General features: G+C 41.5%; 1 protein-coding gene across 3 annotated transcripts in view; it reads right to left on the bottom strand.

The window, feature by feature from the left end:
• The window catches only part of LOC149869182 (desmoglein-4-like), a 55,996-nt gene that overhangs the window by 9,187 nt on the left and 34,657 nt on the right, over positions 1 to 12,152 (bottom strand). For all 3 annotated transcript variants that reach the window (XM_090039873.1, XM_090039872.1, XM_090039871.1), the window contains 4 exons: positions 11,282 to 11,541; positions 7,058 to 7,200; positions 4,968 to 5,174; positions 207 to 722 (listed from right to left, as the gene is read on the bottom strand). In XM_090039873.1, the coding sequence (XP_089895999.1) occupies positions 207 to 722; positions 4,968 to 5,174; positions 7,058 to 7,200; positions 11,282 to 11,541 (1,126 nt within the window). The remainder of the gene's footprint in view (positions 1 to 206; positions 723 to 4,967; positions 5,175 to 7,057; positions 7,201 to 11,281; positions 11,542 to 12,152) is intronic.

The following is a 12,152-nucleotide window of genomic DNA, read 5'->3' as shown; positions in this document are numbered from 1 at the left end:
CTTGAGGGAATAAAGATAAGGAAAGGAATAATTGCTTTTGCATGTCCCAGATATAAAATTTCTATTATTCAAAAGATGCATCTTTCTTTGCCACAGTGACACTGTGCTTCTATAATTCAACAAAAAAGGGCAAATTATTTTAAGTGGATTAAACAGAACTTTGGTATTGGAATTTAATTAAATAGGGAACTTAACCGAATACTTACATACAAGTATTAAGCCACCAAGAAACATCAGGCCAACAGCAGCAGCACTAAGTGTAGTACGTCCATCAATTCTTGGTCCAGGTTGAAAGTCACCAAAACGGCTGGTATCTTCATAAATACTGCTTACACCATACTCAGTATACCAATCGGTTATACCTATGCCTGCACTGGTGGTACTGATAAAACCGGTGTCGCCACTGTCATAACCAGTGCCACCATCGCCACCGCCGCCATCAGTGCCACCGCCACCGCCATCAGTGCCACCGCCGCCACCACCGCCACCAATGCTACTGCCACTAGTGCCACTGCCACCACCACCAGTGCCAATTCCACTGCCTTTAATAATAATTACTCTGGTAGCACCCTCTGTACATCTTCTGCTGGTATCACAGCGACAGGCTCTGACTGGTATTATATGTGGTTGTACACATCTTCTACCTCTGCGGTCTGTCACATAGAGAGGGATTCTATAAAAAGCATATTCCATATTCTGAGCCACCAGCTGTGCAGAACAATCTGGAAAAAAGAATAAAAGAAATATTAATAGATTTAGGATTCTGCTTTAGAATCACTCTGCTCTAGAGCTTCTGTGACTATTCATTATTACAGTGTTCATAATACAAAATACTAAACTAAAGAACAAGAAGGCATCTTCCTGCTATACTCCTCCTTACAGTCATTCATTAGTCACAACTATTTTTTTAGGTTGAACGTTCATGTTCTTAGGCCAAAGGTGACTTATTTTAGGCAAATCGAGTTAAATAAGTTCAACTACTTTTTGGTTTGTGGTACATAAAAGGGAAATAGTAGGGTAGTCAAAGTACTGGAATCTGGGGGCAGAGTAGGGAGAATTAAATAAGACCATAGGAGTTGCAAGAGAGAAAATAATGAGATGATTTGTTGAAAATTTGATTATCTATGCACAAATGTCAGGAGTATTGGCAGTAAACAGGAAAACTTGGACATTCATGACTTAATCAGCGTCACAGACACTTGGTGGGACAAACTGTAGTACTAGAAGATTTTTACATAAGGGCATACATAGTTTGTTTAGGGAGAAGAGGCAGCAGAAAAAAAGAGGAGTTGCAATATGTATCAGGAATATGTAAACACACTTGCTTTGAAGTTCAGGAAGAGGTGAGAGGAAGCCTTGTTAAATGTCTCTGGAGGTTGTTAAAAAGGGGGATAGAACAGTAGTGATGTCATGGTAGGGGTTTAACTTCAGAACATCTGATCAGGGGGAGGAGGTAGATGCAGCTCTCTGAGCAACTAGCAGAAGCAGCCAAAGGTTAGAGTTTGATTTAAATGGGACACTCTATACAGAACCCACTAGAAAAGCAGTAAGACAACATAGCAACTTAAAAAGTCCATCAGGGCTTTGGAACACATTGGTAACAACTTTTTGTTTCGAAAAGTGAAAGACATTTCTGTGGAACTAGTTTAGATTTCTTGCTAACTAATGAGGGAAAGCCGGTCAGAACTTGAAAGGTAGAAAATAATTTGGGTGAAAGTGATCTTTAAATGATAGGAGCCATTATTTTAAGAACAGGCATGAAAGAGAGAAGCAGAAAGAAATAACAGATTAAAAAAAAACCCCTTCAACAAATTTGAGAATCGGTAGGCAGGGCCTTAAGAGCATTACCTAAAGCATAAGGAGAGCTAGCAGTTGCAGAAAAAAGACTACACTGAAGCAGAATAGCAAAGTATGTGATGCAAATGAAATATAGGAAAAAAACAGTAAGTTACCATTACCAGGCACAATTTAGTAGCTCCAAATCAAAAAGATGAAAAACCAAAAAACACACCCATGACTACATACATAGCACAAATATTGATGAATAAAATCAAAATGGCTAATGGACAAAATCAGTTTCAGCTAAAAAAGGACCTAAAAAGCAACATGAAAAAGTTTTTATAAAGTTTTATAAATACATCTGAAACAAGAGAAAGTAAGATAAAAAAAGTATTCCATCGCTAAAGTGAGGTGATGATGGAGAAAAGGTGAAGAATTTAATACCTTCTTTGCTCTTCCCAAGAAGTATACTGTGACAAGGAACACAGAATGGAATAGAGAAAGAATAAAGTTAAAGAACATTTAGATAGCACAATTGCATTAAGTCAATAGGGCCTGAGAAACCTAAAACTATGTTTAAAAAGAGAGAAAAAGGAGGTCTGCGGGAGTTATAAACTAGTTAGTCTGACTTCAGTTCTTAACAAGACACTAAAACAAATATTTAATCAATCTGTTATAATTACATATTGAAAAATACAGTGATTAGAGAGAGCAAATATGAACTTGTCAAAAAGATTTGTTAAGTCTAATGGATAAGGAAGAAACAACAGATGTTTCTGATCTTGAACACTGAAACGCGCATGTGAGATTTTTGTAAGCAAACTAGAAAAATATGATCTGATGAAACATCCGTTGGGAGAGGGAAGAGGTGCATAACTGCTTAAAAATAAAAGTACTCATAGGCTAGGTACAGATATTCAAAAAAGCCCAAGGCAAAATCATTCAAAACTTCCCAGGTTTCTCTCTGCTGCATAGAATGGATTGGGAGTGACCAGAACAGATATGCTCCCTTTGGGAGTGGGGGAAATGCAGATAGCTACACTGGCCAAGGTGAGTAGGCTGGGGGTAATCTTACATGCCTCCCAGTGTGTCAGAGACTGTGCAAGGGCAGCTGAATGCAGCCAATTGGCAGGTCACCCCTGGTTGGATGCCTGGCACACCCCTGTGAACCCTGACCGTCAGTTGCAGGGAGAGGGGGAGCCAGCACAGAATCTCTCCCCCAGCCCCCTTCCAGCCATTGGAGGAATGGCTGGCACACATCCGCAGAGTTACCAGGTGCTGAAGCTGCCTGACTGCAGCCTCCTCTTTCAGATCACCTGCTGGGTGCTGCAGTAGCTAGGCCAGCTGCTGGGAGAAGCTTGAGGTGGCTGGGAGAAGGAGCAGAAGCAGGTTCCCTAGGAGGAGCCAGCTGCGGGCTGGCCATAGGCTGCATCAGTGCTGCTGGTGGGGCAGAGCTGCCTTGGCTCTGACTGCACCTGGGTCAACCTGCACCTACCTGCCCTGCAGCTCTGCAACCATCCCAGTCAAGCAGCACATGAGGCAGCTGCGTGGGGCCCAAGTTCACCAGCCAACGCACTGCAAGAAGGGAAGTAGCTCCAGCCCTGGAAGATCAGGTAGCCACCACCTGTGCACCATGCATCCTCCTCCTCAAAGAGACAGCAGCCTGTCTGGCAGCAAGGAGTCCATACCTCCTTCCTCCATGGCCAAAGTGTGGATTGGGCCCCCTCTTACTTCCCTCCCACCCTTGATCTTCCTCAGCAGCAGCTAGATGTGAGCCTTGCCTCTTGCAGTACACAGCACAGGGGTGAGAGGGGGCACAGCCATGGCCTGGTGTATGGGGGAAGGGGCCCCAACCCCTCTCCTCCTGGTTGTGGGAAACCCATAGGGAAGGGAAGGGTTAAGGGACAGGGGCAGGGGAAGGGACAGGCCCTGCTTTAGTTTATACTGTCTGTATATGAGACCCTTGCCTTCATGCCAACTCCTTCATCTGTGTCCCAGTGTGGAGGTGATTGTCTTAGCAGGAAAACAGACACCGGGTCTTTTTCTTTCCTCTTTATGAAGCAGAATTAGGCCCCCCAGACCCAGTCAGGTAGAGGGGCCCCAGGAAGAGGGCCCCCAGACCCAACTTCCCCCCAACTCATTGACCAGCCCAATACAACTTCTTTCCCCAGGGGGTGGGTCAGTCAGCAGGGGTGGGGGGAAGCCCCTGTCATGCACCCCCCCCAGCTGTTTTGACTGGGTTTGTGGGCCTCCACTTTGCACCTCTGCTGCATGGCCTGGCTGACAGGCACAGGTAGGACACTGAGATATGGACAGGGGCTTATCTGGCTGTGTCTGTGACAGCCCAGGATAGGGCTGGCCTGGCACTTGGCCAGAGCAGATGAGCACAGACTGAGGCTAACCCACCCACTCTGCATGGTGGGGGGTAGTGGGGGGCCTGCAAAGCACCCTGGGGTCCTGGGGGACTGTGACCTAACTTGAGTCAGGAGGGAATCCGGGACAGAAGTTCAATAGACTGGTCTAACCCAAACCAATTAAATCTCATACTACATTCATCCAGGTCTATCTTGACTGGGTTCTGCCATTTTTAAACCAGTCTATGTACACTGAACTTCTGTTACGTGTTTAGATTCATTTTCGATCACTTATATCTGTTTATATGTAATTTCTATACCTAGCCATCTAATACTAATCAATGGTTTTCTGTCAAACTGGGTGAATGTTTCATGTGGTGACCCACAGGAGTCTGTCCCAAGACTGATTCTACTCTGAATTTCATTTCAACTTGGGCAACAGAAGACAGAGTACACTTATAAAATTTGGAGATGACAATAAGCTAGGAAGGTTTGCAGTACTTTGGAGGACAGTATCAAACTTCATAATGATCTTCATACTGTAGAGTGGATCCAAAAATCAAGATGATGAAAGTCAATACAGACAAGTGCAAAGTGCTATACCTAAGAAGTGAAAATTCAGTGCAGTGTGAAAAGCAAAATGCAGAATTATTGGCTCATCCCTAATAGTTGAGGAAATAATTCAGAACTTGTAGTAAATGACAAAGTAGGTATAAGTTAATAACATAATGTTATCACAAAAAAAGGAAAGATAGAGTATTACCTTTGTTTCCTATCATGAAGGAAAATTTTTATTTATGTGACAATTAGTTATAAAAAAATAACTTTCCTTACCATTTATGGATCTGATACTCCATACTTTGTGAGGCTGACCATCTATGCTAAAGGTGTATGGGGCACCATCTTGCTCTTGTGCTGTGATAATAATTGATGGTGAATCCATACACATATCCCTCACTTCAGTATTAAGAGTTGGACAGTCACTACTGAAATCTGAAACTCTAAGCACAATGGTACCAGTGGCAGTTTTTATAGGATCACCTGTAACAATAAAGAATTTCTGTTATAATATTTAGGATGGAGATATCAGTGCCAAGCTATACATATTTTATTAATCATTTATGCTGAAGTCTAAAATGCAGCAAAATTAATGCTTTTTCTAAATTCTATAATTCAAAAATCAACCTAAATCTGGAAAGCTTCAGCCTATTTTGAAAAAGTAGGCTTGTTTGTCATTTTGGAAGCAGTACAAAGAAGATGTTGTTTTTACCTTTTATCTCTTCATTATGAAACCATTTATTTTAAAACTAAATAAATGTTTATGATGTCCTTTCTTTCCACACATATGTGTGTATACACACTCACACACATATACATATACATGCAAATACACACACACCCATCATATTTAGTATAAGGGGCTGATCTCAAACAACTGTGTGTATGTACTACTTCTTTAAGTAAAATTATTTCCAGGGGGCTGCTAGGAATCCTTTTCCAGTGAAACTATAATGGCATACTATACCAGTAAAATACACCCATAGAAGCAACTTCAAAAAAAAAGGAAAAAAAAAGCCATTTAGATGTAGGGGCAAACTATTCTTTGGGAATGCTGCTTAGTCCCCTTCCTTTGATTCTCTGGCCCCTGGCACACATTACAGTTATGCCATAATTAACTTCTGAATTGCTCCATAAATAGTGACAGTGGCACATATTCACTGAATGCATGGTGCCATAAAATGGCAAAAGGAAAAGTAGAGATGCATCTTTATATGCTAACTAGATAAAATATCTATAGAGAACACAAACTTTCATGAACTCAACTTCACTTTATCTGTGCTGTGAAAAAGGATGTGCAGAAAGCAGAGTGTAAGAATGAGAGAAAAATTTAAGTATAAAAGACAAGAGGGGAAAAGGGATAGAGAAAGATGAGGGGAGAATAGCAAACCAGACACAAAGATACTCAACAAAAAATATGAAACACCTTTGTGGCTGGTTTATATGGCACCATAAATTGACATGTAGCATGCTTCATCTTGTCAATTCTGGCAATTAGTTAATTGCCAGCATCCAGACCTGGGCAGATCCTGGTTTGGAACCTGGTTTGGAACCTTGCTCCTGATGCTGACAATTGCTAATTGCTGGCAGCAGGACATTGGCTTGCTGGAACCTTGCAGGTTTGCTGTAGGACTACAGGGCAAGGCTCTTTATGTTCCAGACAATGGTAAGCCTTACGAGGCTTGCTGAGACCTGATTGTTGGCCCCATCCCTGGACAGACCCAGATTTGGAACTGGATCCAGGGCTGCCTGATCAACAACTAGCTGATTGTCAGCACTGGTCCCAGTACTAACCCCTGATAGGGGGAAAAGCTAGTTTTTCAACTGAATAAAATTTTTTCATGAAAAATATCTGCTCACCAAACATTTACCATTTCCATTAAAATATTTCAGCTTAAATCTCAATTTTTTTTGACTCATAATAAGAATTGTAGCGCTTTAGGAAAATTATTTGCTTCCTGTCTCTCTTTTCCCAATCATTTGGGACCGCCCAGCTATGGCTTCCACCACAGCTTTATAACAGTGGCTGACTTGAAGATATACAGCTTCTTCTCAGGAGGGGAAGACTGCAATATATTGTGGACAGTTAGTTCAGCTGGAGATCCCACCCAAAGAGAATGGTGACTGGAGGAATGAAACGCACCTCCTATTTTGGGCAGAAATATTTTACTCTTCAGGCAAGACATTTTGGATTCTAAGTTTTAAGTGAAAAAAACCCACATTTTTTCCCATGGAATTACAGTTATATCTTACATGTTTTGTTCAGAAAGCGTGTTTAGCATGATACATTATGAGTACTCAAATACTGGAGTGGGAAGTTCCTTGAACCAAATGAAATTCTAATGCTCCCCCCACCATTTTCTTACCTATAGTAATAGCCAGAATTTCTGCTTTGTATTCCCCCTTGGTAAAAAAAGTTGACTGCTGATTAATTGCTTTTTTCACAATGATTTTACCAGTGCGTGAGTCGATCCAAAATAGACTTGCTGTATCATGTCCCATCATATACCTGTTTATGATTTACAAACGTTTTCAGAATTACGTTAAATACAGAGCCAGATACTCAGCTTGTATATATTAGCATAATTTTACAAGCTTTACTGGAGAAAAACATAATGATACATCTCCAACTTGGTTTTTTTAAAAATTTTTCATCATCAGTTTAATCTATAGTAAAATTTAACAAGTAGGATAAACATAGAAATACAAAAAGTATCTTAACAGTGACACGATAACATTCATCGGACCTTAAAAATACACAGCATCATAATCTACATATTGTCTTTCCTTTTTTAAATATAGTTAGGATATTCAGCCATTCAGAGGATCCAGTGACAATTTAAATCTGAACAACAGAACCCATATGCTCTTCCTCTGGAATTCCTGACAAACTCTAACATTACATAGTTTGTTATGGTTTTAATAATACTTGTCATTTTGAGGTGCTTTTATATTCAGTGGACTCTTTTTCATATGCAGCTACTGGGCTGAGGAAAGCCTATATAGGAAAGCCTATATATATACAGGGCAAGTACTTATCCATACTTAATATAAACCATCAGTGCTATTTCAATAAATAGCACTATCAGTGCTGTGATATTAACATCCCCAAATTATCTAGCTCCTCTTACTTTCAAAACCTTGAATAGTTCAGACTACTATCCAAGGCTGAACTAGCCGATTTTAGCTGTAAGGATTTGCTCAAGCTCAAGGCTTACCTGACTGGGTCCAGCTAGGCCTGAGTATCTGGCTGGCTGAAGAATGACAGGCCTCAGATATAAGCCCATCATTTTTACAGGACTCTGACAGGTCATTACGGAACAACTTGCAATGCTGTGCTTCCCTGGCTTCTGATTGTTTCCAATTTTTTTTTTCTGGCTCCTGTCCTGTTTCCTAGCTTCCTAAGGGCCTTGTCATGCATTACATTTAAGATGTGTTAACTGCATTTAAAATGTGAACTCTGTACATTCAAGCAGGAAAACACATGCTAAGTGTTATTGTAGCATAGTAAAGTTAGGTGTTTTTGGGCAAGGAATATCTCCAGATCATGGTAAGTAATATGTGTTTTGCTAACATCCAACTGCTCCACGGAGATAATATGAGTGGTCCTTACCAGATCCAGTGCAGCAGGGGACTGGAACTAACAATCAGCTATTTGTTGGTCCCAGTTTCCACAGCATGCTAGGGCTTTGAACTGGCTTCCCTGTGGTGCTGTTTGTCACTCCCGCTGGAGTCAACCCTGGCAGCTTCCAGAGGTGTTCACTTCCCAGGTATGTTATATTTTGATCATAGTAAGCATTAATTTGTGACTGCTCAGAAAATTTCTAGGGTCATAGTTATGCTTGCTATGATATACATTTAACATGTGCAAAGGGCCCAATGTGACAATGGCTACAAATGTTAAGTTAACACGATGCTAGTGGGAGGAACACTCCCACTCTTGCTCCCACCAGTTACATTTAGAAGCATGGAATCTAATAGTAACTAGTCTCTTTCATAGCTGCTATTAGGAGTCCTGAAAATGAAAGGAAATAGCCCCCATGATATTAACTAGCCCACATCAGTTTTAGGTTCTAAATAGCAGCTCTTTGAGACCAGCTTCCCCTCCATCATTTCTGGCATCAATTGTTAGGCAGTTAGAACTACATGACAAAGTAGACTGATGAACTGAAAAATGCTCTGTACTTAAGATGTTTATGCTCTTAACCTATATGCAAATACTTGTTGGCCAAAATGTAAGCAAAAGGCAAAACGTTGGGACTGCCAGTGATTTATGTCTCATATAGGCTGCATGAATAACTGCAGTTTTAGACTGGGTCAACACACAAACTAGATACCCATGCAGCTACTATGCACAGGGTCCAACTCTACAAAGGCATATAAATAGCCATATTTTAAAAGTATTTTTAAAGAAAGTTTTAACTAAGCAAATTAGGTACATATCAGATAGGATGGTAGAGTATTTTGGACATTAAATGCCAGAGTTTGGAGTCTTTATTCAGGCAAAAAAAACATTGGCATCAAAAGCATTTCATGAATACAGTCTAAGGATAAAAGGATTTGGCTCTATTTGCTCCAAATCTAGACTACTGCTACAGTCATATGATGTAATACTAAAAGGAGGCCTGTCCCTGAGAACCCTTACTAATACTGGTAAGTATGACTGATATCCATTGAACCAGACCATAGTTGTATGACACAATATCATACAGATGTTTGGCTTTGCATATTGTTGCCTGTATAACAAAAAGTTTCCAAACTCTGTCTATTCCTATTATGCAAGTGTACATTTATCTATAAAGATACATGTGCATTAAGGAACCAATAATGCACACCTTAATCAGTTGTAAAATACCCACTGTTTTAGGTCAGAATAGATTTAGAGCTATGTTTTTTTATTACAACTTGAGGTGGCTATAACTTCATACATAGGTTACTTAACACTCCCCATTATAAAACACGTTGCTTTTTGGTGTTATTTTACCAGTTTTAACAAATCCATTTTTCAGGTTCATTACAAATGTGAAAGGTCCCTAGAGAAAAGAAACCTTGCCCAATGACAGTCCATTCTGGTGTAAGTGAGTTATAAACTACTGGAAACTATTTCCCTTCTCATGCACATGAGACTGAGAACAGTTTGGGGGTAGTGTACTGAGATCACAAGTAAACACGAACAGTCTAAATAGCTGGGTCCTTGCTACCACCAAAAGAGCAACAGCAGTAGTAGCAAATAGGGCTGTGTGAGGCTTTGGACAGAGCTTCGGATCAGAAGACACTTCGGACACTTCGGGGAGGGAAGTAGCACATCCGGGGCGAAGCGCCACCTTGTTCGGCTTCCCGAAGCGCTTTGGAGCCGCGTTGGAGATCCGACCATAGGGTATAATGGGGAAACAGTAAAATATCTGTAACTTTGTTGTTTTCAGGGATGGTAGACTCTAAAGAGAGGATAAAGCCTGCCATGTTTCAAGGAGATCAATGTGGGGGTTTGGGGGAAACAGCACCCCACATTCTTGAAAGCAAAACTCCTGTCACATCTAGGTGTTACAACATAGCAGGGTAAAAACTGCAGGAGTGGTAGCTCTTGCTGAGGCCACAAAGCCTGCCAAGTTTCAAGAAGATCGGTGCAGGGGTTTGGGGCAAACTGCTCCTCAAGCTGCTGACATTCAAAACTCATGCCATGGGTGCTGTGGGACTGACTGTGTCGGTCTTGGGGCGGGGAGGGGAGACACCTGGCTGCTAAGCTGCTGTGTTCCTAGTTACCAGTCAATCGATCATGATTCACTCAGGGATCAGGGACCCAGGGACCAGCTCAATACACAGGACCTAGCTACTACATAATGATTTAACAAGCATCAATTAGCACTTACAAAACCAGGCTAAGGAGAGGAAAGAATCAATACAGACAATCAACTGCCCCAGGACAGACACAGTCTTGGCACAAGTTTTGCCTGTCAGCAGCTAGGGGTGCAGGGCCCCAGAACCCCCCTGCACCAATCTCCTCAACAGCTGGCAGGCGTCACAGCAGGGGCTACCATCCCTGCAGCTGTCACCCTGCTGCGCCTTAACACACACAATGTCACCATGGCAGAGTTTTGCTTGTCCGCAGCTTGGGGTGCAGTTCCCTCCAAACCCCTACACCGATCTTTTTGAAACTTGGCAGATTTCATGCACTCAGCACAGGCTACCATTTCTGCATGTTTCATCCAAATCAGACAAAAAACAACAGAGTTATAGATATTTAATTGATTCCCCATTATACCCTATGGCTGGATCTCGAAGGTGGTTCCGAAGCTTCGGAGCTGCTTTGGCCAGATTGAGGCAGAAACCCAGTCTGGAGCTCCAGATCAGATCACTGCCATCCAAAGTGGCTGGATCTGAAGCTGGATCAGATCGCTGCCGACTCGCACAGGCCTAGTAGCAACACATTACACAAGCAACATGGGAGATGCTGCAGCAACTGTGTTAACTAGTTCCGTGTTTGGAGGAGAGGCTTCTTTTTTTAGCCCTTTTGCACTGAGTTCTCAAATGCTCTCACCAGTATTCAGGATGATTACTACAGAAAGGCCCAAAAAAAGTAAAGACAGCCTTACCTGATATTTGTGGCAATTTGTCCAGTGTCCTCATCTGTGGCTGAATATATTCCCAAAACCTGATTAGCTGATATGCTTCCTGATACAGGATAGGTCATTACTGATGGATAAAGTCTTGGCCCCTCAACTACATTTTGCACTTCAATAACACAGGGAACTCCAATAGGCTTGTAAGAAGTAGCTACAGATTTGTGGAATGCATTTACATTTCTAACAGCAATACTCAGTGGGCGAGTTGACAAGTGTTCATAATTCAGTTCCTAAAATGTAATAAACAATGAAACAGGAACCAAGTCAAATCTACACATTCTTATTTTATGCATTCATTGGTGTATATGTATATCTATATCTCTGTATGCAACTGTAGCTGGGAAGGTATCTTGAGAGTCAGGCTTGGCTGATTTGTGAAAAGGGTCTGCTTCAGGGAAAACCAGTAAAAGTAAGGCTGGATAGTAGGATGTGCCTGTTTTGCCAAATTCAAGTTGCACAAGAATAAAGCTGCTAGTGAACTTTTGGAACCCAGCAGGGTAGGCATATCCCCTGTCTCTGAGGTCATAACACAAATAACCAGCCTGTTTGGCCACGCAGCCACCTAATATACTTCAGCTTCATGACTGTGCAGGAGGATCTGAAGCCCATTGGCCATACAAAACTCCTGGACACTTGGAGTGCATCCAGATGAGTGCACACATGTGGTTTGCAGTGCCTCAAAGCTGAGGATGATGTAACTGTAGTCACATAAAGGCACTAGGCCCTGGTCACAAAATTATAACACTATTTCAGTTAATGTTTGCTTTCTTTTTCAATTTACTAAACTATATCTAACAACAAATTATAGAAATATTATTTTAAAATATTCATGCTTTTATTC

This window comes from Crocodylus siamensis, chromosome 3 (genome assembly GCF_052110815.1).
Source record: "Crocodylus siamensis isolate JL-2025a chromosome 3, ASM5211081v1, whole genome shotgun sequence".
Classification (NCBI taxonomy): Eukaryota; Metazoa; Chordata; order Crocodylia; family Crocodylidae; genus Crocodylus; species Crocodylus siamensis.
This window is presented reverse-complemented; position numbering and strand designations above follow the sequence as displayed.